A 27584-nucleotide genomic window follows, 5' to 3' on the forward strand; every position below is an offset into this window, starting at 1 on the left:
TGGGTGACTGATGGATGCACCATTATCGTGTCTGGGTTACTAATGGATGCAACGTTATTGTGTCTGGGTTACTGATGGATGCAACATGTTTGTGTCTGGGTGACTGATGGATGCAACGTTAATGTGTCTGGGTGACTGATTAGTGCACTTTTTTGTGTCTCGGTGACTGATGGATGTACCATTATCGTGTCTGGGTTACTAATGGATGCAACGTTATTGTGTCTGGGTTACTGATGGATGCAACATGTTTGTGTCTGGGTGACTGATGGATGCAACGTTAATGTGTCTGGGTGACTGATGGATGCAACCTTATTGTGTCTGGGTGACTGATGGATGCATTTGTTTTGTGTCTGGGTGACTGATGGATGCACCATTATCGTGTCTGGGTTACTAATGGATGCAACGTTATTGTGTCTGGGTTACTGATGGATGCAACATGTTTGTGTCTGGGTGACTGATGGATGCAACGTTAATGTGTCTGGGTGACTGATGGATGCACTTTTTTTGTGTCTCGGTGTCTGATGGATTCACCGTTAATGTGTCTGGGTTACTGATGGATGCAACGTTTTTGTGTCTGGGTTACTGATGGATGCAACATGTTTGTGTCTGGGTGACTGATGGATGCAACGTTAATGTGTCTGGGTGACTGATGGATGCAACGTTATTGTGTCTGGGTGACTGATGGATGCATTTGTTTTGTGTCTGGGTGACTGATGGATGCACCATTATCGTGTCTGGGTTACTAATGGATGCAACGTTATTGTGTCTGGGTTACTGATGGATGCAACATGTTTGTGTCTGGGTGACTGATGGATGCAACGTTAATGTGTCTGGGTGACTGATGGATGCACTTTTTTGTGTCTCGGTGTCTGATTGATGTAACATTATCGTGTCTGGGTTACTAATGGATGCAACGTTATTGTGTCTGGGTTACTGATGGATGCAACATGTTTGTGTCTGGGTGACTGATGGATGCAACGTTAATGTGTCTGGGTGACTGATGGATGCAACCTTATTGTGTCTGGGTGACTGATGGATGCATTTGTTTTGTGTCTGGGTGACTGATGGATGCACCATTATCGTGTCTGGGTTACTAATGGATGCAACGTTATTGTGTCTGGGTTACTGATGGATGCAACATGTTTGTGTCTGGGTGACTGATGGATGCAACGTTAATGTGTCTGGGTGACTGATGGATGCTCTTTTTTTGTGTCTCGGTGTCTGATGGATTCACCGTTAATGTGTCTGGGTTACTGATGGATGCAACGTTTTTGTGTCTGGGTTACTGATGGATGCAACATGTTTGTGTCTGGGTGACTGATGGATGCAACGTTAATGTGTCTGGGTGACTGATGGATGCAACGTTATTGTGTCTGGGTGACTGATGGATGCATTTGTTTTGTGTCTGGGTGACTGATGGATGCACCATTATCGTGTCTGGGTTACTAATGGATGCAACGTTATTGTGTCTGGGTTACTGATGGATGCAACATGTTTGTGTCTGGGTGACTGATGGATGCAACGTTAATGTGTCTGGGTGACTGATGGATGCAACGTTATTGTGTCTGGGTGACTGATGGATGCATTTGTTTTGTGTCTGGGTGACTGATGGATGCACCATTATCGTGTCTGGGTTACTAATGGATGCAACGTTATTGTGTCTGGGTTACTGATGGATGCAACATGTTTGTGTCTGGGTGACTGATGGATGCAACGTTAATGTGTCTGGGTGACTGATGGATGCACTTTTTTGTGTCTCGGTGTCTGATGGATGTACCATTATCGTGTCTGGGTTACTAATGGATGCAACGTTATTGTGTCTGGGTTACTGATGGATGCAACATGTTTGTGTCTGGGTGACTGATGGATGCAACGTTAATGTGTCTGGGTGACTGATGGATGCAACGTTATTGTGTCTGGGTGACTGATGGATGCAACATGTTTGTGTCTGGGTGACTGATGGATGCAACGTTAATGTGTCTGGGTGACTGATGGATGCAACCTTATTGTGTCTGGGTGACTGATGGATGCATTTGTTTTGTGTCTGGGTGACTGATGGATGCACCATTATCGTGTCTGGGTTACTAATGGATGCAACGTTATTGTGTCTGGGTTACTGATGGATGCAACATGTTTGTGTCTGGGTGACTGATGGATGCAACGTTAATGTGTCTGGGTGACTGATGGATGCACTTTTTTTGTGTCTCGGTGTCTGATGGATTCACCGTTAATGTGTCTGGGTTACTGATGGATGCAACGTTTTTGTGTCTGGGTTACTGATGGATGCAACATGTTTGTGTCTGGGTGACTGATGGATGCAACGTTAATGTGTCTGGGTGACTGATGGATGCAACGTTATTGTGTCTGGGTGACTGATGGATGCATTTGTTTTGTGTCTGGGTGACTGATGGATGCACCATTATCGTGTCTGGGTTACTAATGGATGCAACGTTATTGTGTCTGGGTTACTGATGGATGCAACATGTTTGTGTCTGGGTGACTGATGGATGCAACGTTAATGTGTCTGGGTGACTGATGGATGCACTTTTTTGTGTCTCGGTGTCTGATGGATGCACCATTATCGTGTCTGGGTTACTGATGGATGCAACGTTTTTGTGTCTGGGTTACTGATGGATGCAACATGTTTGTGTCTGGGTGACTGATGGATGCAACGTTAATGTGTCTGGGTGACTGATGGATGCAACGTTATTGTGTCTGGGTGACTGATGGATGCATTTGTTTTGTGTCTGGGTGACTGATGGATGCACCATTATCGTGTCTGGGTTACTAATGGATGCAACGTTATTGTGTCTGGGTTACTGATGGATGCAACATGTTTGTGTCTGGGTGACTGATGGATGCAACGTTAATGTGTCTGGGTGACTGATGGATGCACTTTTTTGTGTCTCGGTGTCTGATGGATGTACCATTATCGTGTCTGGGTTACTAATGGATGCAACGTTATTGTGTCTGGGTTACTGATGGATGCAACATGTTTGTGTCTGGGTGACTGATGGATGCAACGTTAATGTGTCTGGGTGACTGATGGATGCAACGTTATTGTGTCTGGGTGACTGATGGATGCATTTGTTTTGTGTCTGGGTGACTGATGGATGCACCATTATCGTGTCTGGGTTACTAATGGATGCAACGTTATTGTGTCTGGGTTACTGATGGATGCAACATGTTTGTGTCTGGGTGACTGATGGATGCAACGTTAATGTGTCTGGGTGACTGATGGATGCACTTTTTTGTGTCTCGGTGTCTGATGGATGCACCATTATCGTGTCTGGGTTACTGATGGATGCAACGTTTTTGTGTCTGGGTTACTGATGGATGCAACATGTTTGTGTCTGGGTGACTGATGGATGCAACGTTAATGTGTCTGGGTGACTGATGGATGCAACGTTATTGTGTCTGGGTGACTGATGGATGCATTTGTTTTGTGTCTGGGTGACTGATGGATGCACCATTATCGTGTCTGGGTTACTAATGGATGCAACGTTATTGTGTCTGGGTTACTGATGGATGCAACATGTTTGTGTCTGGGTGACTGATGGATGCAACGTTAATGTGTCTGGGTGACTGATGGATGCACTTTTTTTATTTCTCGGTGTCTGATGGATTCACCGTTAATGTGTCTGGGTTACTGATGGATGCAACGTTTTTGTGTCTGGGTTACTGATGGATACAACATGTTTGTGTCTGGGTGACTGATGGATGCAACGTTAATGTGTCTGGGTGACTGATGGATGCAACGTTATTGTGTCTGGGTGACTGATGGATGCATTTGTTTTGTGTCTGGGTGACTGATGGATGCACCATTATCGTGTCTGGGTTACTAATGGATGCAACGTTATTGTGTCTGGGTTACTGATGGATGCAACATGTTTGTGTCTGGGGGACTGATGGATGCAACGTTAATGTGTCTGGGTGACTGATGGATGCACTTTTTTGTGTCTCGGTGTCTGATGGATGCACCATTATCGTGTCTGGGTTACTGATGGATGCAACGTTTTTGTGTCTGGGTTACTGATGGATGCAACATGTTTGTGTCTGGGTGACTGATGGATGCAACGTTAATGTGTCTGGGTGACTGATGGATGCAACGTTATTGTGTCTGGGTGACTGATGGATGCATTTGTTTTGTGTCTGGGTGACTGATGGATGCACCATTATCGTGTCTGGGTTACTAATGGATGCAACGTTATTGTGTCTGGGTTACTGATGGATGCAACATGTTTGTGTCTGGGTGACTGATGGATGCAACGTTAATGTGTCTGGGTGACTGATGGATGCAACGTTATTGTGTCTGGGTGACTGATGGATGCATTTGTTTTGTGTCTGGGTGACTGATGGATGCACCATTATCGTGTCTGGGTTACTAATGGATGCAACGTTATTGTGTCTGGGTTACTGATGGATGCAACATGTTTGTGTCTGGGTGACTGATGGATGCAACGTTATTGTGTCTGGGTGACTGATGGATGCATTTGTTTTGTGTCTGGGTGACTGATGGATGCACCATTATCGTGTCTGGGTTACTAATGGATGCAACGTTATTGTGTCTGGGTTACTGATGGATGCAACATGTTTGTGTCTGGGTGACTGATGGATGCAACGTTAATGTGTCTGGGTGACTGATGGATGCACTTTTTTGTGTCTCGGTGTCTGATGGATTTACCATTATCGTGTCTGGGTTACTAATGGATGCAACGTTATTGTGTCTGGGTTACTGATGGATGCAACATGTTTGTGTCTGGGTGACTGATGGATGCAACGTTAATGTGTCTGGGTGACTGATGGATGCAACGTTATTGTGTCTGGGTGACTGATGGATGCATTTGTTTTGTGTCTGGGTGACTGATGGATGCACCATTATCGTGTCTGGGTTACTAATGGATGCAACGTTATTGTGTCTGGGTTACTGATGGATGCAACATGTTTGTGTCTGGGTGACTGATGGATGCAACGTTAATGTGTCTGGGTGACTGATGGATGCACTTTTTTGTGTCTCGGTGTCTGATGGATGCACCATTATCGTGTCTGGGTTACTGATGGATGCAACGTTTTTGTGTCTGGGTTACTGATGGATGCAACATGTTTGTGTCTGGGTGACTGATGAATGCAACGTTAATGTGTCTGGGTGACTGATGGATGCAACGTTATTGTGTCTGGGTGACTGATGGATGCATTTGTTTTGTGTCTGGGTGACTGATGGATGCACCATTATCGTGTCTGGGTTACTAATGGATGCAACGTTATTGTGTCTGGGTTACTGATGGACGCAACATGTTTGTGTCTGGGTGACTGATGGATGCAACGTTAATGTGTCTGGGTGACTGATGGATGCACTTTTTTGTGTCTCGGTGTCTGATGGATGTACCATTATCGTGTCTGGGTTACTAATGGATGCAACGTTATTGTGTCTGGGTTACTGATGGATGCAACATGTTTGTGTCTGGGTGACTGATGGATGCAACGTTAATGTGTCTGGGTGACTGATGGATGCAACGTTTTTGTGTCTGGGTTACTAATGGATGCAACGTTATTGTGTCTGGGTTACTGATGGATGCAACATGTTTGTGTCTGGGTGACTGATGGATGCAACGTTAATGTGTCTGGGTGACTGATGGATGCACTTTTTTGTGTCTCGGTGTCTGATGGATGTACCATTATCGTGTCTGGGTTACTAATGGATGCAACGTTATTGTGTCTGGGTTACTGATGGATGCAACATGTTTGTGTCTGGGTGACTGATGGATGCAACGTTAATGTGTCTGGGTGACTGATGGATGCAACCTTATTGTGTCTGGGTGACTGATGGATGCATTTGTTTTGTGTCTGGGTGACTGATGGATGCACCATTATCGTGTCTGGGTTACTAATGGATGCAACGTTATTGTGTCTGGGTTACTGATGGATGCAACATGTTTGTGTCTGGGTGACTGATGGATGCAACGTTAATGTGTCTGGGTGACTGATGGATGCACTTTTTTTGTGTCTCGGTGTCTGATGGATTCACCGTTAATGTGTCTGGGTTACTGATGGATGCAACGTTTTTGTGTCTGGGTTACTGATGGATGCAACATGTTTGTGTCTGGGTGACTGATGGATGCAACGTTAATGTGTCTGGGTGACTGATGGATGCAACGTTATTGTGTCTGGGTGACTGATGGATGCATTTGTTTTGTGTCTGGGTGACTGATGGATGCACCATTATCGTGTCTGGGTTACTAATGGATGCAACGTTATTGTGTCTGGGTTACTGATGGATGCAACATGTTTGTGTCTGGGTGACTGATGGATGCAACGTTAATGTGTCTGGGTGACTGATGGATGCACTTTTTTGTGTCTCGGTGTCTGATGGATGTACCATTATCGTGTCTGGGTTACTAATGGATGCAACGTTATTGTGTCTGGGTTACTGATGGATGCAACATGTTTGTGTCTGGGTGACTGATGGATGCAACGTTAATGTGTCTGGGTGACTGATGGATGCAACCTTATTGTGTCTGGGTGACTGATGGATGCATTTGTTTTGTGTCTGGGTGACTGATGGATGCATTTGTTTTGTGTCTGGGTGACTGATGGATGCAACGTTATTGTGTCTGGGTTACTGATGGATGCAACATGTTTGTGTCTGGGTGTCTGATGGATGCACCGTTAATGTGTCTGGTGATTGAAGGAAATCATACAGCTCATGAATAGTATTTTGAGAGGCTTTATTTTTGGAATGGTAGATTAGTTCGTCCTGGTTATATGTTGACAGAAAAGGTCTAAGGTTCTAGGTTAAAGATTTTCATAAATTGATGCTCCTAAATATATGCTGCATGTCCCAGTCAAAGTTATCTAATTCTGATGTATGATGCAGCAGAATCGGTCACACTAGTCTAATTTCTCTATAGCTTGTCAAGGTGGCGCTAACCTCTTCAGCCCAATCTTGATTACTAAAAACCAGAGTATATCCAAATAAAAAAGAAAATCCTAACAATCATTTTGAGACATTGGTACATAAGGAAAAATCCAAACAATTGAGCTGAATTTTAGGCTGCACGTTCCTTGGCCAGACTGAGCAGTGGATAAGGAGAGGAAGAAGAAAATATAACAGTTATTACATTATTTGTATATTTGGATCTCAAGTTGGGGCTGAACATCAGCTCCATCACGAAAAAAGGCTCAGCAGAGGATGCTCTTCCATCCGGCAGGAGGCTGAGATCCATCAGGACCAAGACCTCCCGCCACACCAACAGTTTCTTCCCTTCGGCAGTTGAGCTCATCAACAGAGCCAGGGCCCCCCCAGACTGACTCTCACTCCCATGTACATTCACTTTGTCACTTTCACTTGTCACTTTGTTTAGCTGGTGCACTTTATCTTTATTTTTATTTCTAATTTTATCTTATCTCCTCTTACTTACTAACCCTTAGCTTTAGCTTTAGCGTACTAACCCATAGCATATATTTTATTATACTTTTATTTTATTTTTATCTTATTGCTGTTGTCATTATTGTACTGTCTTCCGTTGTGCACCAACCGCCAAGACAATTTCCATGTATTTCTAACATATTATTGCAATAAACGTTTCCTGATTCCTGAAAAAAATGTGTATTCCTTGAAGCAATAACGGCATCCTGTCTGCAAACTTCTGTAGCACTACTGCTTCTAAATCATGCATGATTATCAGATGGAGGAGAGCGTGATGCTATAACGAGAGCTGACAGGCGAAGGAGGACATGACATTATCGGGGGTCAGTGGATGAGGTCATGAAATGGAGCAGATCAGAACTCAGCTGCTTCCCAAAAGGCCGTTGCTCTCGTTTCGTGGCCACGCACACACAGTGTAACACTCAGTTGGCTTATGCGCGCCACCACACACACACACACACACACACACACACACACACACACACACGCAGACACATATAAACGCTGAACTGGTCAGCGTGCCCTGAGGGGCCATTGAGAAGTGCCTTGAGACACGTAGCAGAAAACCATGGCTCGATCCCAATGTCCCCCATGAGGCCTTAAGCCCTGAAACCCCGGAGAGTTACTGACGTCACATGATAAATGGTTGAGTGTGAGAGAATGTGATGAGACTGAAATGGTGTGACTGCAGTTTGCTTCAATGTATCCTTGTTGCCATGACAGTGTCCGAAAATGTACCATAGTGGGTATTTATTTTAAACTTTTTGCTCCCTCAAATTGAAAGTTCATCAATCTCCTGCTGCACAGGGTGAGAGCTGTTTACTTGTGGTTGTTGTTGTTGAAACAGCAGTGATTTGATGAAATGTTTTAATGAGTAAATCTGTACAATATCTACTTTACTTCCATTATTCCTGTGTTTTTATGCTCATCTTTGATCCATAATGTTCCTGAGTTAATGTAATCCCTTTCAGTTTGAACAGCCATGTGTCTGTCTCTTTGTTTACCTTACATTCCCATGCTTTCACTGGTAACCCTGTGCTTCACGTCGCACCGCTTTGAATTGCAGAATTGCAAGCTACGAAAAGTGTTCATCCAGGGCCCAAAATGCCCGGGATAGAACCCACAAACCACTTGATAGCTGAAAAGCCGTAAACCCTCAGGGACTTTGCAGGAACGAACCTATGTACGTGAGTCTGTGACATTGGAACTTGTCCAAAGCATGAGATTCCTTTAGAGGCGTGTGCATTTCATTGGTGTGTTTCTGTGTCCCAGCCAAGTCTCCCTAACAAGACTTTAAAATCATCCTCTGTATACTGGTCCCAAACCAACATTATTTTCAGGTTTCAAAAATATACAAGGCACCATTCGCGAGGAATGTGAAGGTCAGGGCCTTTTTTATTTGCAAACTCCGATTTTGCTGGGAGATCTAATGAGTCGAGTGACCTTCTAGCGGCTGTTGTCCGTATTATTAGCAACGGACTCTCTTTTGGCCATGATTTGGAGCCCAACCTCTTTTCCATTTATTTGTGGTTCGACGTTGTGGTGTAGGAATACAAAAACACTGATGAAGAGCGTTATTTAGATAAGGATGTACAGAGTTGGGTTTTAAAAGAAAGCTGCAATGCATGCATGCAACTATATCTATAACAATGCAGGAATATAGGACCTGTCTGTGTTTGGGATATTTAGCACATTGTGTGGAATCGCAATGTGTTCCCACCAGGAATTCTGAATATAGCCTCTTTGGGCTAATATGTACATTTTTGGAATAGGTATTGAAACCACCCTGGCTTCCTGTCATCCCACAAAAAACAACATGACAGCTTTGTAGGAAGGTCACGCTTTTGTTCTAAATGAGGTCATCCAGGTCCCCAACTGCAGTCATCCATAAATCAATAAGTAATCTAATCACAGCAGCATGTGTCATGCGATATTTACACAGCAAAACCTATAGTCTGATAATACCCTTTTAAAAAGTGACTCTCCTGCAATTGTGGAAATAGTTCATTCCACATACATCGCTGTACACACTTGTGTGTGACTGAAGCTCTACATATTTGTGTTGTGAAGGGAAGGCTGCTGACCAATCACAGGAAAACTGCATATCGATTACCTATACGTGTCTGAATGGATTGCATGTTTACGAAACAGGACAAGTCGGAGAGGAGAAGTAGAAGGCTTTCTGAGAGAACGCAGCCTGGACAACACGACAAAAAGATTCGGTGTGTTCTTCTGCTAAACAGACATATAGTGACATTTCCTCCAATGGTTTTAAAAACCAACACTTCCACTCATTAAAAGAGAAAGGAGAGGGAAAACAAGAACTATAAATCTCACAGATAACCACAACTATATATATATACAGTATATATATATATATATATATCTCTTTCAGTTAACAGTTTAAGTTTAAAGTAATTATTAGAGGTCGGGTAATGTGTCCAAAACCAATTTCTTACCTGGGATAAAAAGCAAATTGTGGAAATTGCCTTCAAATTGCCTTCAAATTTATAGTGATGATAAATATGGGGCTTCATGAAACAATTTTTTCATTAGGGCTGTTTAACGTGGAGACAGCATCCGTATAGAGTGGCAATTTATGTACAAACAAATATTTTAAAACATCCACAAATTGAACAAGAGACAAGCGGTATCTAATCCGTCGGTAGACATTTTGCCATTATCACACCCTCTCCAATAGCTTAAAAAAAAAAAAAAAAACAGCATCCCTGTCACAGCTGCTAATCAAATATGACGTAGACGATTCAATATTGATATTTAATTGAAAGTTGGAATCATCCTCCCTTTACAAAGTAAGCATCGCGGGGCTGTGGGGCCTCTCGGGGAAAACGGGCTCTGCAGATTGCTTTAATGTGCTCATTCATCTCGACTTAAGATGACAAACTGATACAACATCTGCAGTCTCACTCCCAGGTAATAAATGAATTAGATTAAGCTTCTAAATTCAAAGTCTGGTGGAAAACTTTCGGATAAATCCATGCACGTACACAAGCACCATCTTTCTTTACTTCTGTCTCCCTTTGCCTCTGTTACAAATTAACTCCGATCTTAAATCTGCAGCCAAGAAGCCTTTTTTATTTTATTTGACTATTGGAAAAAAAAAAGCTTTGAATTCCTCTGTCAAACTGATTTAACGGCAACTGAAGCACACACTTGCCTTTTCCATTTATAGCCAACACATGTGGGCTCTTAATACATGGAGCCCTGCCGAAGGTCCCCTTTTTAAGGAAGAAAAAAGCCAGTGTGTAAATGATAATGATTGTTTGGCAAATGGTCTTCTGATAATGTGTAAAACATGTTTAAAGCAAAATCCAATGCCATTTGATTTATTTGGACTTTCACTGCTTTACAGGGGTGTATGTTTCCATGTCATCAAACGGTTGAAGAGGAATATTGTCTCCCGATCTCCTCTATAGGATATGTAATTGAATCATTCTCCACTGACTCAAAGGGAGTAGATTTAGACAACGGCCATCTTCGGCATGGTGTTTTTCCAGAGCATGACATCACTACTGACACATCCCAGTATTTTTTTTTTTTTTAGCAAAAACCAGATAGCTGAGGACATATAAGAAGCAACACAAGTTAGGCAATCATTAAAGCTGAAAAAAGAGTGGAATAATGTGTGCAAGTGTCGGCCATTTTGCATTTGCAATCTTATTAACGGTTCCAAAAGGTCAAATGGAGCGGGGGCAGCATCATAGCTGTGGATATTGTCCCCCATAAACCATATTAGGTGACAGATAATAGGCATCGCAAAGTGGCTTAGTCTCAATCAATTATCCCCCCCCCCCCGCACCCCCGGCGATCTCACAGCTCCTCAGAGGCGCAGCAGAGCCCTCCCCGAGTCGCCTACTCTGTTCCTGTGGAGGAAATAGAAGATGGCTAAAGCATGATTGAATCGTTCACATGGTGAAGTGTGTCATCTGTCATCATGAAAGACACTCGACGTACTTTACAGTGTGTCAGGCAGGATGGGGGCACTTGAAGGAGGGCAGCCAGCAGCCCCAGTGCGAAACGGCAACCTCCCACCTTGATTCTGGGTTGTTTGCTGATCTCAAGATGATTCATCCTTTAGGAGATGGCACTCATCGTACGCAGAGGACATGAACTGAACCTAAAGGATTTCATTTATTATCAGGACGGTCGGACCCATTCGCCTTAGTCCATCCTTTTTATGAGCCGCCAGGTTGGTGCCGTAGAGCCGGAGGCACTTCATCATCAGGAGGGCACCTTCACCGTGACATCGCTGTCACTACATTTTCACATCCACACACCTTGTTCTCTTCAGGAAACGCGACCAAGAAAATAGAAGATAGAAGATAATAAAGGAGGGGAGCACATTTTAAGGAACAGGTTAAACCCCTTTACGGTAAAATGTTCTTGTGTAATAAACAATTAGAAGATAAACACTCCCAACCACACTGGGAGCACCGTGAGAACATATCTACAAGTTATTAGGATTCATTTGAGGAATATAATGAGTCAATAGTTCCAAAACAGTTGAGTGACCGGGCAATAAACACTTTTGACCTTTTCCTGTATCAACCATGCGATTAGGTGGAGGTGATGGAACGTGAGCAGAGTTTGGGATTTATTATCAAGCAACTTTAGTTGCTCAACGAGCCAATTGCAAATTGTTGCTTATTAACCTCTATGTGTCTTGTCACAATCTGTTGGACAGATTATAGTGAAAATAAGAACGACTAAATCAAGAACTTGCAATGTTATTGACTTACCTAAATCTGCAGCTCTTCTCTCTTTTTAAAAAATCAAGTATGGGAATTAAATGTGGAATTTTTCATGAATGGCACTAGTTAAATGCTGTAAATGTCTTAAGTTAACATTTACTCATCTCATGCCTTCACCCGGACGTCTTCACATACGGATCGGCAGGACTAGAAGAGGTGTTGTTATGGTAACTGAGTCCAGCATGATAGTCTAAACACGGCCCAGCTCTGATAATTAAACATTGGATTACTGAAAACTCTGCTTTCATCATGCGCCCTCAGCTGTGACAATTAGCATATCGAACCCAAACAAAGAGGTAGACATTTCCAGCTTCAGCTAAATGATCCGTAGCAAAGAACTCCGTGTCGGTGCAGAAGTAGAACGAAAGCTACTTGGAGGGGGGGGGAAATGTGTGCAGGCCTCGCCTGTGAGTCAGTCCTTGCGGGCCTTAATGAGCTGTGATGAGGCTACGTGGGGAACAGCATGCAGGTTAGGAAACCTATCGGAACCGCCGTTGCTGGGTGGCCGCATGCACATCTTTCATCTAACGTGGGAGCAATACGATGATGGATGAGTCACTTAGTTGTGTGTGCTTTTGTGTGCATGCTTCAATTTGGGTCGTGTTTATGCGCTCGGCCTTTTCTGTGTATTTTTGTCTCTTTCTGGAGGGAGTTTAAGTGCTCCGCGGCGTGCTTTGTCTCTACAAGTCCTGAACACTCGGCTTAACAGGAGCCACTCCGACCGCGTGGCTGCCGATGTGACATTGATACGCACGTGCATGCATGGGCCTTTACTTGTTTTGCTAAATGCATGTTAACACTCTATCATGGATTCTATCTGCTGTTTTTACAGCTGGTTATAACCTAGTAATCTTTAAAAATGACATTTACTGACTTGTCAGATTTTGAAAAAACAAACCCAGATGATTTCTGATATGATATGAGACCTTGTTGATGTGGAAAGAGGTTAAAAAAGAAAAATTGAACTTTCTCTCCTGTTTTTATGTTTCCGGTGTCAGCTTAGCCTTCTTTGAAAATCCTCTTTTTCACATCCTCCTTTTTTTTGTAATTACGACAGAAAGGCAGCAGTTGACACCCACAATCTGTTTTTTTTTTAATGTGTTTAACACAGCCCCACTTCAGCACCAAAGAGACTCCTGTGGGCTTGAAACCTCCTCTTTTTCTCTGTAATTGAAATGTCAAGATTACCACTTAATGAACCAATTTACAACAAGAAAAAAATCTTCCCCTCTCTCCAATCAACCCCTTGACTTCCAAGTAGAAAGATGTAGGTCAAAACTATTTTAAAGCCAATCACTCATTCCCCAGAGACCCTGCTATAATTAATATGCAGAAAATATTCCTCACATTTACTTGTATTAATAATCAGGCAACACATGAATTGTTTGAGCACTCCCTGATCGGTGGGACCCTACATGTACTGCTCTCATTCCACTAAATTGATTAAATACAGACTGGTTGCGCAACGGTTATGTCGCTTCAAAAGGCCATTCAATACAGAATCACATGGCAGAAACAAGCAGCTGCACTGCTTCAATCGATTATTGGTTAAAAGCACAACTAAAGGAGTCTATGAACAGGAATGGCATGCATTTAAAATATACTTCATCAAAAGCAGACAACTACTAATAATACAATATTTAAATGACAACATGTTTAACAAGTGACTTCTGGAAAAGTTATAACCTGCTAAAAGTTCAATATTTGGCCTACACTGACAGATCATCTCCCTAAATCACCCATTAAAATGCCCCATATATGTCGTGGAAAGTGTAAAATGCCTTACCATGACAATTAGGCTGTCCTAAAATGTTGTACTATTTAGGCACCTTCCCATGAGATCAGGCTGCTGTGCGACATCGCAGAGTTAGAAAACGAATGAAAGAATACCCATAAGAGATTTGTGTGCAAGTGTGTGCGTGCGTGCGGTTTTGACCTACTGTATCGAGCGCTACGTGGACTGTGTTGCATGTCCTTGGGGGAGGATTGGCCCACCAGCACAGTGGACACTGACCCAGAGGGTCAGCAGCACAACGCGGCGACTGGAATCTTCTATTTCGCTCAGTTTGTTAAATAATTAAGCGCCCTTAAAATAATATTAGCCACGTCTCTTGTTTTCAACATTGGAAATAGGGACAAATATTTTGAGGTCTGTTTTGGAGCTGGACCCAAGTGCTGAGACCAGACCCGAGGTTTAAGTTTGCGATCCTCTTCAATCGAAAAAAACAGCAACGCACCTGTTGCGACGTGCTACGTCACCATAAGCGCTGCGACTGGAAACAACATAGGTGTGAGTCACACTGCTGGATTTAAACAAACTCCCCCAAGACAGTGAGACTTGAAAGTTCGAGAGGAATCTATGACGAGAGCCCCTTTTGTTCCTCTTCTTCCCCTTGAGGTCATCATTTTTCTCCTGTGGTGTAACATTACCGTCCGTTGATAACTCAAGTGATACCAGTGACCTGTCTCTGTGCTGCTACACGCTCTGCAGGAGAAGGAAGGTTATGGCGTTAACGTGCTCCGTTACATCATGTGTGAGTTAGTGCCAGTGGTTGGTTGGATGTGGCATAATGCTGTAGCACCACCTTGTGTCTTATGTAAGGGAGTGTTCTGTTAGATGCAACAACAAAAAAAGGATGAAGCAAAGGCCAAAGTAGTCATGAATAACATGGGAAAAGATTGAAAAATGCTGTAACATCTCGCAGTACCATTTCTTTGATAGATCCCCCCCTGACAGGTAAATTCAAGCCCATGAAGAGAAATTATGTCACTTGTTTTTCCTTTTGATAACTGACTTTAAAGGTAGAACAATTGGTGGGCTACCTCTTCAACATCCTCATGTTAAATTGGCAGCATACTAGGTCTTCTGCTGTATTACTAAGTCTAAGCGTGATGGGATTTTAGTTTAGTTGTTTAACCTTGAAAGCTAATAATTACAAGTCCAACAAAAAAAATGCAGTTCTATCTCAAATCAAGGAAGTAGAAGTAGGATAAAAAAATAGAAATACTAATAGAAGTACCTTTTTAAATTCAAAAGAAATGTGCTTGGATACTTTTCTTCCCATGTCCCAAGATTTCACTCTGGACCAATCGCCCAAGCATTTAAGCCAACACATGGTCCATCAGTAGCTAACCTGTGCGGGGTAGACGGGTCTCTTTTACCATTTCACCCTTGCCCCATACAGTATGCACAGATATAATTGTTTGCCTGTTTGCTCTGTGTTTGTAACCATCATGGGTGATTAACTGTGATATTAATGAAATTAAGGCTCCTCGCTCCAATTTCCTAGCTTGCAATTTGCTCCAATTTTGAAGGTTTTTCTGAGTTCCAGGTGTCAATGCCCTAGAAGTCAATACTCTACCCCGTCTCTGTCCTACACCCACTCACTAATACAAAATCAGCCCTTGCATAACCAACATTATTTACCACGGGCGCCACACCGGTGGGGGGGTTAATTGCCTCACATGACCACCACCTACCTCAGTACTGCAGTTTCTGTTGCACCCTGACGGTGTCTTCATCTGGGCAATCTATCCTTTGACGTTAACATCAAATGCTTAATTTAGATTGTCATTAACTGCAAGCAGTGGTGTCCCAACGTGTTTGTGTATTACATAATGGCTGGTTTAAGTTGCAACACATCAATTGCACAAGAAATATAGATTTTTGTCTAGTAATTCCGTGGATTATTTATTTTGTTTCGACAAAGATCAAATGTTGAGGGAGTTGAGGTTCAAAGTTCAGGGATGTGCTGAAGCAAAACATGCCTACGCTCATGCCTCCGCTTATGTACCGCATTCTTCCACGTAGACTTGGAAAAAGCGTCTCAAAAAGTTAAAAAATGAAATAAAATGCTTTGAACTAAATTGTCATTACTCTTTGCATTTGACGATGATTGGTCCAGAAAAGGAAATGAGGGTTCTCAAGAAATCGTTAAAAGGTCATTGGTAAAATCCTGGCCCCTCTGGGTATGTTACACACCACTTACTTACACCCTTACTTTGGCTATCACATTACTTAAGATAACTGCATAATCAAAAACAAGGGACATACAATAAATCAGGGATTTGAAATGGAGTAGTTGATGCTGTGAAATTCAGTGGCAAAAGAACGATGAAGATGGAAAACCTCAGGGAACATCAATCAACCTTAAACTGGCAATTGAATTGAATTCTAAATGCTCAAAAGTAACTGAGATTACAACCACTGTGTGGTCGCATCTTTTAAACGCTTCCAGAGTGCATCAAGTGCTTTGCAGCCAACTGACTGAACCTATTGATCACAGAGAAAAGAGTGCAACTGCAGAGCTGATAATCTGATAAACTGAACCGTGGTAGTCCTCAAAGTAGATGATTGGCCAGCAAATAGATTAACAGTTGCAGCATTCCGCTATAGGACGTTGTGTTTTGAAGAGGGAGTTGTGGTCAATGGTCATGTTTACTTAAAATGACAGTCTGTATCTTGCGTGTCTGTGTGTGTCAGAGAGCGGGGGTTGGGATGTTCCATCATCAAACAATAGCAGGATATAAAACGTCAACACATCCCTCTGTGAGTAACTCTTCCGCCGGCTCGTGCGTGATTTGAAAACACACCCGTTGTTGTGGGCCTTCACCATGAAGCACTGCATGCTGCTGCCTCTGTTGTTGGCGCTGGGATGCATGTACGTCCGCGCCGCACCGATGGCACATGAAGGCGTTGAGGAGGGGTCATGTGAAGACGCGTCGGCAATAGGAGCTGCAGGACTCGCTATCACCAAGATCAACCAGGACCGGGTGGAGGGCTACGTCTTCGGCCTGCACCGTCTGTCCAATGTGCACGTGAAAAGACACGTGAGTCCAAATGAAGAATCAATGGTTTGGGTTGATTGGAAAGCATGATTATCAAGATGTTTGGTTTTTTCAATTAGGGGTAAAATCCATATCCCTCAAAGCACTTTAAATGTATTTGTCAATATACTGTTAAGTGATTTCTGTTATCATACTATACAATACATAATAAAGGTATAACTACCCCTTAGATGATTCAATTAGTGACCAAAACTGTTTAAGGGCTTCATTTATCATTATTTGAGGCATCACATAGTGACCGATTGTCCTACCCCAAGGTTTTTGAGAATAAAGTGTTCTGCTAACGTGTTATCTATGAATGTGCTTGTGTGTGTGCGTCACAGGGACAGAGCGGCACGGTTTTCTACCTGACTCTGGATGTTGTGGAGACCAACTGCAGCGTTCTCAGCAAGAAGGACTGGAAGGCCTGCGAGGCTCGTCCCACCCATGACACACCGGTTAGAAAACTCAGGCACACACTCCTCACCATGCCAAAGTCAACACAAAGCATGTTTAAGATCTAAACCTTACATCAACGTGTTTTACATCCATAACAGCAGAACTTTAGCAGAAGAAGACTAATTTAGATACAATAATACAACCAAGAACCAAATATGAGTCATGAATATTAGTGCACCATACTCAAATATGGAACGTGTTTATTGTTGTGTTGGTCTTTGCAGGTATATGGACAGTGCAAAGCTGCCATCTACATCAGTAAGGTGCACAGAGTGGTGCGTCTTTATAAGTACGACTGTGTTATCAGACCAGGTAAGAACACACTGAAATCTGAAAAAGTCATCAAGGCCCACAAAAAACATTCTGCCAATGATTAGATTGGATTTATTGCTGTAGTAGACATGGTTTTCAATAACTTACATATGTGCCATGATTATCTAAAATACTTTAGATTAAATAAGACTTTTTCCTCTGGTCAGTTCCTGCAGGCAGGGTACCAATGTGTGCCGGCTGTGCGTCTCCTTTGGGCCTGGAACACGCTGAGGTTCAGAAAGCAGTGACTCTCTCGCTGGACAAGTTCAACCGTCAGAGCGAGTTGCCCAATCGTTTCTCTCTCCTCAAAGTCCAGCGTGCTCGAGGCGGGGTATGCTTTTGCAGTTCAAAAATGGTTTATTCCTGTGACCTGGATTTATGTCAGTTAATGCATTACATTTTTTAAGTTTCCTTTAAAAAAAAAATCTACTTCTGTGTTATCCCAGTCCCTACATAATAAACAATACCCCCCTTTACTTCCATTGTTCAAAGGCTCTCCAGGTTACCATACAGCTACTTCACCAACTTTAGATTTTCTATTTTGTGTGCCTTTTGGGTGTGTTTGTGTGTGTATCTAGGTCGCCACTGGGATGTACTACATTGTAGAGTACACCATCCAGGAGACCAACTGCACCAAAAGCGCAGCAGCAACTGATGACTGCCCCCACATAGAGTGGGAATCTGCTGTGAGTCATAAATAATTGTTATTTTTACATTTAAACTTTTATCTTCCATCAAAACGTTTATTTTGTTTTGTGTGTTGAAAAGATATTTATTTCACATAACTATATTTAACTTTTTGAGATCTGAATAAAATCCAATTATTATTCCTGCTTTCCAGATTTAAGTTGAGCTGATAATGCAGTAACCTTCCAAAGCATGCTCCTAGTCAGTGGGAATATAATGAATTATCCAACCCTAGCAACTACAGGCATAACCATACCTCCTTTCTTACTTGTTTATGCGTTCATTTTCTCACAGCACAAGGGCTTCTGCAAGGCATCCATCTACCACAGTCTCACTGGTGAGGCTGGTGAATCAGATGTACATTGTGACATCTATGAGCCTGAGGTAAGACTTGCACAGCCATTAAGAAACACAGTGTCCCCTTGACTTAAATGTTTTATTTTCTACTCTACAGTGATTTTTAATCGATCATACAGGTTGTTTCTCAGTCGTTATTAAGTGTAATTTTCCTTCACAACCGTCACTGAAAGACTTAAAGACAACATTGTTTTTAAACAGTTTATTGTAAGTCCTTATGGTCTATAACCATGGTGACTGAAGTTGGGCTGAGATATGTCTTCAACTCCACCAAATCAATTTTTGGGAGGTATAAACACATGAAAAATTCTATCTTTATGTGTTTTTAAGGCCGCTGAACCAAAGAAGAAACATCATACCTTGGGCGGAGCGATCGGCCACAGAGACACACACGCTCACAGCCACGACCATGACGGAGCACACGCACACGACCACGACCACGACCATCAAGGAGCACGCGCAGACGCACACGACCACGACCACGCCAAGAGCCACACACATCACAGCACCACCCAGAAGCACGCTGGAGACAGCGGTCACCACCACACACACGACCACGAGGTGGGAAGCGGCCACGGGCACGCTCACAACCACTCCCACGAGCACGGGCCTGGCCATGATCACGTGCACTTTCATCATGGCAAGGCCCACAACCACAGCCACGGGCCGCCCCACCGTTACAATCGCCGCTTATATACGACGAGAGCCCACGACCACCCAATAGGCGCGGTGAGAATTTTGCCCGACATGGACCAGCCCATGACCCTGCCTTCTTTCCCTGACACCCCCGTGGGTGGGCCTGCAGTGGGAGTCACCCTGCCCCTCAAGCCAGACCCCCAGGTGCCCGGACAGACGGAACCCACCATCAGGCCCTTCCCCAAGGCGATCTCAGCTAGTTGCGTCCCGGCGCCGAGGGGAGACAGCCTGGTGGAGAAAGTCTTCGCTGAGGACCCTATGTTCAAACCCGCTGCATGAGGTGGTCCATTGAAATTCACTTAGAAAGAATGGATGTTTAAACATATAAGAACATAAAAAAGGGCAAGCAGGAGAATATATGCAGTAACAGTTTTGCCTCAGACACAGTGATGGACCATGTTACGCAACTGCTTATTTTGGTTATTCTTTGCGGATGGTCAAATATGAACTCTGTTTATTTCAACCTTCTGTTGGTCATACATTCAGGAAGAAGACAAAATTCCATAAATTGCTCATTGTTTCTACCATCTCTACAGAAACAACTGTAAACTGTAAAAATGTACCAATAAAAGGCAACGTTCAATTCTGGAGACAAACATGAATGTTTTCTGTGTTTGTATGTTTTTTCTGCTTAGTTGCACCAAAACAAATAAATGACACCACACATTCGTGTGTTGATTCAATGCACTAATCCGTGTGTTTCCTGTCACTGATCTCACAGCAGCAGATGCATATTCTAAACTAAACATAATGTGAAGAGGTTGTTTTTTTGACTTTCGAATAGTATTTTATAATAATTATGCATATGAAATAATATTTAACCCGATTCATAGCATCCAGTTTCAGTGTAGTCTCTTCATGTCTTATCTTTCTAAAATGTACAAGAGAAAAGAACGTTACAAAGCTGAAGTGCAAATAGGCCAAAGGATAAGTAAATTACAACCATTAAACGCAAAGTATTCCATTAAAATGAATCGGTGTGTAGGATAAATTCTGTAGGATAACATGATTTTTACATTTGTATATACAATAGTCTAATATATGAATAAATAATGACTCTATACATGTAACAGGATTATTTTAAAGATTTTGTCTTCCGTCACATGGAGTCTGTGAAATTTGATGCAGATTAGTTGCAAATTAGCGGCTCAATACATTCGTGTGGTGTTGCGTTTTCATAGCAAACACAACAACATTGCTACAAGAATAAATGACACACACCCACTTTATGTACATTTGCAATGTGGACATACTGGTCACACCAGCAAACAACTCCTACCCGTGTTCTGAAACCCTGAAACACATTTTGTAGTTGTAAGTATTGTATTCATGCCAAACAACAAATAAACAACAAATAAAACTTTCCAAATTTGCACATGCGTACTAACATCATTCAAACTGTTCGAGTCTGTTTGAAGAAGACACAGTGGCCTGTCTCATAACATGTAAAAAAAGATTTTATTTTGCCTGTTAATTAAATGCCCTGAAGCGGACTTAAAATTTAAAAAATAACAGTATAATTGTATATTTTACACACAACAAAAGACCTAAAAAGGCCATGTGATTAAAAAAAAACGAGATGGCCATCTCACAAAAAGAAGGGTTGTATTAAAAACACTTAACTACCAACACCAACAGGAAGCCACAAAATGTCAGGGCTATATCAGAGTGACATAATCAAGGCATTTTTGCCCCCTTGTCCATGCTATAAAGGGTGACAGTGACCTGATACTACTTTGTTCAGCTGGTGAAGTAATTACAGTAGCTGTTGATAAGCAGCTGGTTTGAATTGAATGCTAAATGCAAAAGTAATTGAGATTACAACCACTGTGTGGTCGCATCTTTTAAACGCTTCCAGAGTGCATCAAGTGCTTTGCAGCCAACTGACTGAACCTATTGATCACAGAGAAAAGAGTGCAACTGCAGAGCTGATACTCTCCAAACTGATAAGCTCCACTGTGCTAGTCCTCACAGTAGCTGATTTGCCAGCAAATAGATTAACGTTGCAGCATTCCTTGATAGGACCTTGTGTTTTAAAGAGGGAGTTGGTCAACGGTCATGTTTAGCTAAAATGACTGAAGTCTGGATCTTGAATGTGTGGGCGTGTGTTAGAGGGAGGGGGTTGGGATGTTCCTTAAGCAAACAATCGCTTGAAATAAAAAGTCAACACATCCCTCTGTGAGTAACTCTTCTACCGGCTCGTGCGTGATTTGAAAACACACCCGTTGTTGTGGGCCTTCACCATGAAGCACTGCATGCTGCTGCCTCTGTTGTTGGCGCTGGGATGCATGTACGTCCGCGCTGCACCGATGGCACATGAAGACATTGAGGAGGGGTCATGTGAAGACGCGTCGGCAATAGGAGCTGCAGGACTCGCTATCACCAAGATCAACCAGGACCGGGTGGAGGGCTACGTCTTCGGCCTGCACCGTCTGTCCAACGTGCACATGACAAGACACGTGAGTCCAAATGAAGAATCAATGGTTTGGGTTGATAGGAAAGTTGGATTATCGGTCAGCTTGTTAAAATCCATATCTGTCAAAAACACATGTATTTGTCTTGTCAAAATATGCAGGGAAAACCATTTGAAGAAGCAGACCGTTTGTGTAAAAGTGTGAAAAATTGTAAATGGGGGAATGAAAATGCGTGTGGGATGAGGTTTTGGTCTCAGTGGACAGCCGCCGTCTCCCTGAGGTTCTACAGGAAAGAGCGAATGAGGGCAGTCACCTGCTGCGCAAATGGCAAGCAGCCATCTGCCCTTTGCCTTGGCGTTGGGTGCAGAGTACCAGATAAGGATAAGGACATGATGCAATCCTCTCTGAAGTCTAAATACACGTTTTGTCTAAAATCAAGCGTAGAAGATGTAAAAGATAGGTTAAAAGTAAAAGTAAAAATGTAAAAGATTAGGCCAAGATACATGTATTTTTCCTCAGTGTCTTCAAACAAGTTAAATGATGGCTTTTATCATAATTAGCAATACTTATGAAACTAAGGTATATAAACGTACCCTTTGATGATAAAAATTAAAGCGACTTGGGAGGTTTAGGAGGAAATTCATGAAATCGAGACAGCCTGCGTGACCTCATCTGACAGGTTATCCCTGAATCTGATGACCTCTAGTCCTCAATAAAGGACTTAGGACAAGAATATGTCTACTTATTAAAATTCATGATTAATTAATTCCGATAAACATTGGATGATGTCACGACCCAGCTTGGACAGCCATGACCTAACGAATTAGACACAGACAGTTAACCAAAAGGTATTTATTCAGATGTCGGCTTGACAAGCCACACACGGTGGCGACGAGTCACAGGGTGATAGGCCGGGGGGGGGGGTCAAGTTGCCAGGAAGGCGGAGCTTTAAACTGGAGCACCGGGACCAGATGTACAACCTGCCCTTAAAGGGACACACACGCAAAAGTTATGCGGCAGACAACCTTCACAGGTGACACCAAGGATTATTGGATGGGTACAGATATCATTGCAAATTCTAGAACCTGATTGTTGAAAAGTAAGGGCTTCATTTATCATTATTTGAGGCATCACATAGTGACCCATTGTCCTACCCCAAGGTTTTTGAGATCAAAGTGTTTTGCTAAAGTATTATCTATGAATGTGCTTGTGTGTGTGCATCACAGGGACAGAGCGGCACGGTTTTCTACCTGACTCTGGATGTTGTGGAGACCAACTGCAGCGTTCTCAGCAAGAAGGACTGGAAGGCCTGCGAGGCTCGTCCCACCCATGACACACCGGTTAGAAAACTCAGGCACACACTCCTCACCATGCCAAAGTCAACACAAAGCATGTTTAAGATCTAAACCTTACATTAACGTGTTTTACATCCATAACAAGCAGTTCTTAAATTAGCAGAAGAAGACTAATTTAGATACAATAATACAACCAAGAACCAAATATGAGTCATGAATATTAGTGCACCATACTCAAATTTGGAACGTGTTTATTGTTGTGTTGGTCTTTGCAGGTATATGGACAGTGCAAAGCTGCCATCTACATCAGTAAGGTGCACAGAGTGGTGCGTCTTTATAAGTACGACTGTGTTATCAGACCAGGTAAGAACACACTGAAATCTGAAAAAGTCATCAAGGCCCACAAAAAACATTCTGCCAATGACTAGATTTATTTTATTGCTGTAGTAGACATGGTTTTCAATAACTTACATATGTGCCATGATTATCTTGTTTTTGCTGAAAGAAAAACGTCTTAAGTCTAAATTCAGTGAGGGTTGAGATTTTCAGTGTAAAAAGAATATTTTGTGATTCTTTCTTTTCTTTTTTCTGGTCAGTTCCTGGAGGCAGGGTGCATCGACTGTGTCCCGACTGTCCGTCTCCTATGGGCCCGCAACACGCTGAGGTTCAGAATGCAGTGACTCTCTCGCTGGAGAAATTCAACAGTGAGAGCGGATTGTCCAATCGTTTCTCTCTCCTCAAACTCCAACGTTCTCGAGCCGGGGTATGCTTTCACAGTTCAAAAATGGTTTATTCTAGGGTTGTTAACATGAAGGTAGTAATTTATGCGATTAATAGGGCTGAGATTAATGTTTAAAAAAAATGGCCGCTAACTGCAGTCAGTTACAATGGAGAAAGCAAGACGCTAACTTAAGATGAAGAAAAGCTTTTTTTATTGGAAGTAAAATAAACCGAGGCATGACATACAGCAAACTGTGCAGAGGAATTCCTCAACATTTCAAACAGAAGGGGGGTGAGTGGCATACCGACCACTTAAAGCACCGCTATGCTAAGCTAGCTGCAAGGCTAAGCTAGCTGCAAGGCTTGCTAGTTCAACATGTTCCAAAAGGTGCAATTCTGCCTCAAAGGTGATCAAATGTGTGTAATTTTGTGTTTAAAATAACATTAACATCTAAACAACAGTGTAAAATACACATTTTCTAAAGTGACTACTAATTACTTTAGAGATTTAATCTGAAGAAAAATAAACCACAACAAAAACGTTCATTAATAGCCATTAATCGAGATAAATTTCAAAATGTGCGATTAATTAGTTAATTTTTTTAAATCTATTAACAGTCCTGGTTTATTCATGTCAGTTATTTTCATTACAATTTTAGAGTTTCCATGGAATAAAATGTACTTCTCTGTGTTTTCTCAGTCACTATGTAATAAACAATAACCTCCTTACTTCCATTGGTATAAGGCTCTCCAGCTTACCTAACAGCTACTTTAACAACTCTTGATTTCTTATTAATGTGCCTAACCCTTTACCAAATATGATTTTTTTTGTATGTGTGTGTGTGTATGTCCAGATGGCCATGTCAATGTACTACGTTGTAGAGTACACCATCCAGGAGACCACCTGCAACAAAAGCGCAACAGCTGATGAGTGCCCCCACATGGAGTGCGAGTTCGCTGTGAGTCGTGAACAATAGTTTTTTTTAACTTGCAAGATTTGTTTTGGGTGTTGAAAAAATACTTATTAGACTTATTATACTACGTTTTGCTTGCCCTCTCACAGATGTTTTTCAAACAATCCGCTCAACTAAATCCACACGCGCAACCATGCCACCGCTCTCTCCTCTTACTTGTTTTGTTGTTCATTTCTCTTTAGCACAAGGGCTTCTGCAAGGGAAGCCTCTTCTACTCTCCGTCCAAGGATCCTGGAGCCACTGTCGAATGTGAGATCTATGAGCCTGAGGTAAGATTTGCTCAAAGTCAACATTAATAATTTTTTTTTTTCTTAAATTGATAGTAATTATGCATTTAAAAAAAATAAAATCTCAGTCACCCAAAGTAGATGCTGAGATCCAGTGGCGAGGATTTTTAAACGATCATACAGGTTTTCTCGCAACGCCCGACGTCTTTATTTAGTGATGAAGTATTTATCATATAGACCAGGGGTGTCAAACTTAATACAGATTTGGGCCAGATACTGCCCACGCGGGACAGACTCAGATTCAACTCATAGTGAGGGGGGGTGGCGCTGACGGGACGCCAAAGCCGTCCACCCTTTGGCGGTGGGCCGCACCGGACGCCCCAGCAGGCCGGATGAGGCCCGTGGGCCGCAGGTTTGACGTATGTGACATAGACACATAATGGCCATAATAATAAACAATTAGATCAGTTGTTATTAAGGTAATTTTCCTTCACAACCTGCGCAGAGAGACAACTTTGCATTTTTTGCACAGTTTACTTTTATGTCCTTGTGGTTTTAACCATTTTGAGTTGGTCTGAGATGTCTTCAACTCCACCAAATCAATTCTCCAGTTTTTTTTGACAAATTCTATCTTTATGTTTTCTTCAGGCCGCTGAAGCAGAGAAGAAACATCATATCTTGGGCGGAGAGACCGACCACAGCCACAAAGACACCCACGCTCACAGCCACGACCATGACGGTGTACACGCCGCCGACGGAGCACACACACACGACCATGACCACGACCACACCAAGAGCCACACACATCACAGCACCACCCAGAAGCACGCTGGAGACAGCGACCACCACCACACACACGACCACGAGGTGGGCACCGGCCACAGGCACGCTCACGACCACTCCCACGACCACGGGCATGGCCACGATCACGTGCACACTCATCACGCCAAAGCACACAACCACAGCGGCGACGCGCTCACCCAGCACCACAACTACCAGCACGCCGACAGCGCACACACCCACGAGCACGACCACGAGCTGGCTCTAGATCACGACCACAAGCACGCTCACCTGCACGACCACGAGCACCACCACCATCACCACGAGCATGTGCACGAGACAACAGCCCACGACCACCCAATAGGCGCGGTGAGGATTTTGCCCGACATGGACCAGCCCATGACCCTGCCTTCTTTCCCTGACACCCCCGTGGGTGGGCCTGCAGTGGGAGTCACCCTGCCCCTCAAGCCAGACCCCCAGGTGCCCGGACAGACGGAACCCACCATCAGGCCCTTCCCCAAGGCGATCTCAGCCAGTTGCGTCCCGGCGCCGAGGGGAGACAGCCTGGTGGAGAAAGTCTTCGCTGAGGACCCTATGTTCAAACCCGCTGCATGAGGTGGTCCATTGAAATTCACTTAGAAAGAATGGATGTTTAAACATATAAGAACATAAAAAAGGGCAAGCAGGAGAATATATGCAGTAACAGTTTTGCCTCAGACACAGTGATGGACCGTGTTACGCAACTTGAGTGTTTACCTGGGTCACTCTTTGTAAATGGTTTTGTTGTTTCTACAATCTCTACAGAAACAACCGTAAAAATGCACCAATAAAAGGCAACGTTCAATTCTGGAGGCAAACATGAATGTTTTCTGTGTTTGTATGTTTTTTCTGCTTAGTTGCACCAAAACAAATAAATGACACCACACATTCGTGTGTTGATTCAATGCACTAATCCCTGAGCGCCCTGTGTTTCCTGTCACTGATCTCACAGCAGCAGATGCATATTCTAAACTAAACATAATGTGAAGAGGTTGTTTTTTTGACTTTTAAAGATTTTTTCACATGGATTAGTTGCAAATTAGCAGCTTAATACATTTGTGTGGTGCTGCGTTACAAAGCTGAAGTGCAAATAGGCCAAAGGATAAGTAAATTACAACCATTAACCGCTAAAGTATTTCATTAAAATGAATCGGTGTGTCATAGCAACACGTTAAATGCTGTAGGATAACATGGATTTTACATTTGTTTATGCAATAGTCTAATAAATACCCTATACATGTAACGGGATTATTTTAAAGATTTTGTCTTTGTCACATTAACATTCGGTAGAATGGTAGAAGTTTGGTGCAGATTGATGGCCAATTAGGGGCTCAATAATGTGTTGCATTTGCACAGCACAGCAAACACAACAACCTTGCTTCTAGAATAAACTACACACACCCACTTTGTGTACATTTGCTATGTGGACATACTGGTCACATCAGCAAACAACTCTTATCTGTGATCTAAATCGTTGAAACACATGTAATTGTGTAAAAGTATTGTATTTATGACAGATGAAAAATTCTATAATTGCCCATTGGTGGCTCCTCCTCAACCAAAACAGTTAATTGGTGGGACCACTTTAAGAGCACCTGC

The 27584-nt window shown here is 42.8% G+C and overlaps 2 protein-coding genes and 1 long non-coding RNA gene across 3 annotated transcripts; 2 read left to right on the forward strand and 1 right to left on the reverse strand.

Annotated features, from left to right (window-relative positions):
* Positions 1 to 10973: 10973 nt before the first annotated feature.
* On the reverse strand, positions 10974 to 14132 carry LOC119217212 (uncharacterized). The gene is made up of 3 exons (XR_005120207.2): positions 13985 to 14132; positions 11402 to 11732; positions 10974 to 11310 (listed from the first exon to the last, which is right to left on the reverse strand). It is a non-coding gene; the product is annotated as an uncharacterized LOC119217212 (long non-coding RNA).
* A 2581-nt stretch (positions 14133 to 16713) lies between these two features.
* LOC119216323 (fetuin-B-like) lies at positions 16714 to 20223 on the forward strand. The gene is made up of 7 exons (XM_037469037.2): positions 16714 to 17028; positions 17370 to 17483; positions 17709 to 17796; positions 17964 to 18127; positions 18375 to 18482; positions 18778 to 18867; positions 19171 to 20223. The coding sequence occupies exons 1-7, from the start codon at positions 16813 to 16815 to the stop codon at positions 19813 to 19815; spliced, it is 1425 nt and encodes a 474-aa protein (XP_037324934.1). The 5' UTR covers positions 16714 to 16812; the 3' UTR covers positions 19816 to 20223.
* Positions 20224 to 21704: 1481 nt separating this feature from the next.
* Positions 21705 to 26898, forward strand: LOC119216322 (histidine-rich glycoprotein-like). Its single transcript, XM_037469036.2, has 7 exons — positions 21705 to 21995; positions 23177 to 23290; positions 23521 to 23608; positions 23842 to 24008; positions 24820 to 24924; positions 25122 to 25208; positions 25815 to 26898. Exons 1-7 carry the CDS (start codon positions 21780 to 21782, stop codon positions 26559 to 26561), a joined length of 1524 nt encoding a protein of 507 aa, XP_037324933.2. The 5' UTR covers positions 21705 to 21779; the 3' UTR covers positions 26562 to 26898.
* Positions 26899 to 27584: the final 686 nt, after the last annotated feature.

Source organism: Pungitius pungitius, chromosome 7, assembly GCF_949316345.1.
Source record: "Pungitius pungitius chromosome 7, fPunPun2.1, whole genome shotgun sequence".
In the NCBI taxonomy this organism is placed as follows: domain Eukaryota; kingdom Metazoa; phylum Chordata; class Actinopteri; order Perciformes; family Gasterosteidae; genus Pungitius; species Pungitius pungitius.

What these genes read in the sequence shown, in the direction of transcription:
- LOC119216322 (XM_037469036.2), top strand. Translation starts at nt 21,780, where the DNA reads ATGAAGCACTGCATGCTGCTGCCTCTGTTGTTGGCGCTGGGATGCATG. An exon ending in TCCAACGTTCTCGAGCCGGG is followed by an intron (nt 24,009 to 24,819) that starts GTATGCTTTCAC and finishes GTGTATGTCCAG; the next exon opens with ATGGCCATGTCAATGTACTA. An exon ending in GTGAGATCTATGAGCCTGAG is followed by an intron (nt 25,209 to 25,814) that starts GTAAGATTTGCT and finishes TGTTTTCTTCAG; the next exon opens with GCCGCTGAAGCAGAGAAGAA.
- LOC119216323 (XM_037469037.2), top strand. Translation starts at nt 16,813, where the DNA reads ATGAAGCACTGCATGCTGCTGCCTCTGTTGTTGGCGCTGGGATGCATG. An exon ending in ATGTGCACGTGAAAAGACAC is followed by an intron (nt 17,029 to 17,369) that starts GTGAGTCCAAAT and finishes TGTGCGTCACAG; the next exon opens with GGACAGAGCGGCACGGTTTT. An exon ending in CGACTGTGTTATCAGACCAG is followed by an intron (nt 17,797 to 17,963) that starts GTAAGAACACAC and finishes TCCTCTGGTCAG; the next exon opens with TTCCTGCAGGCAGGGTACCA.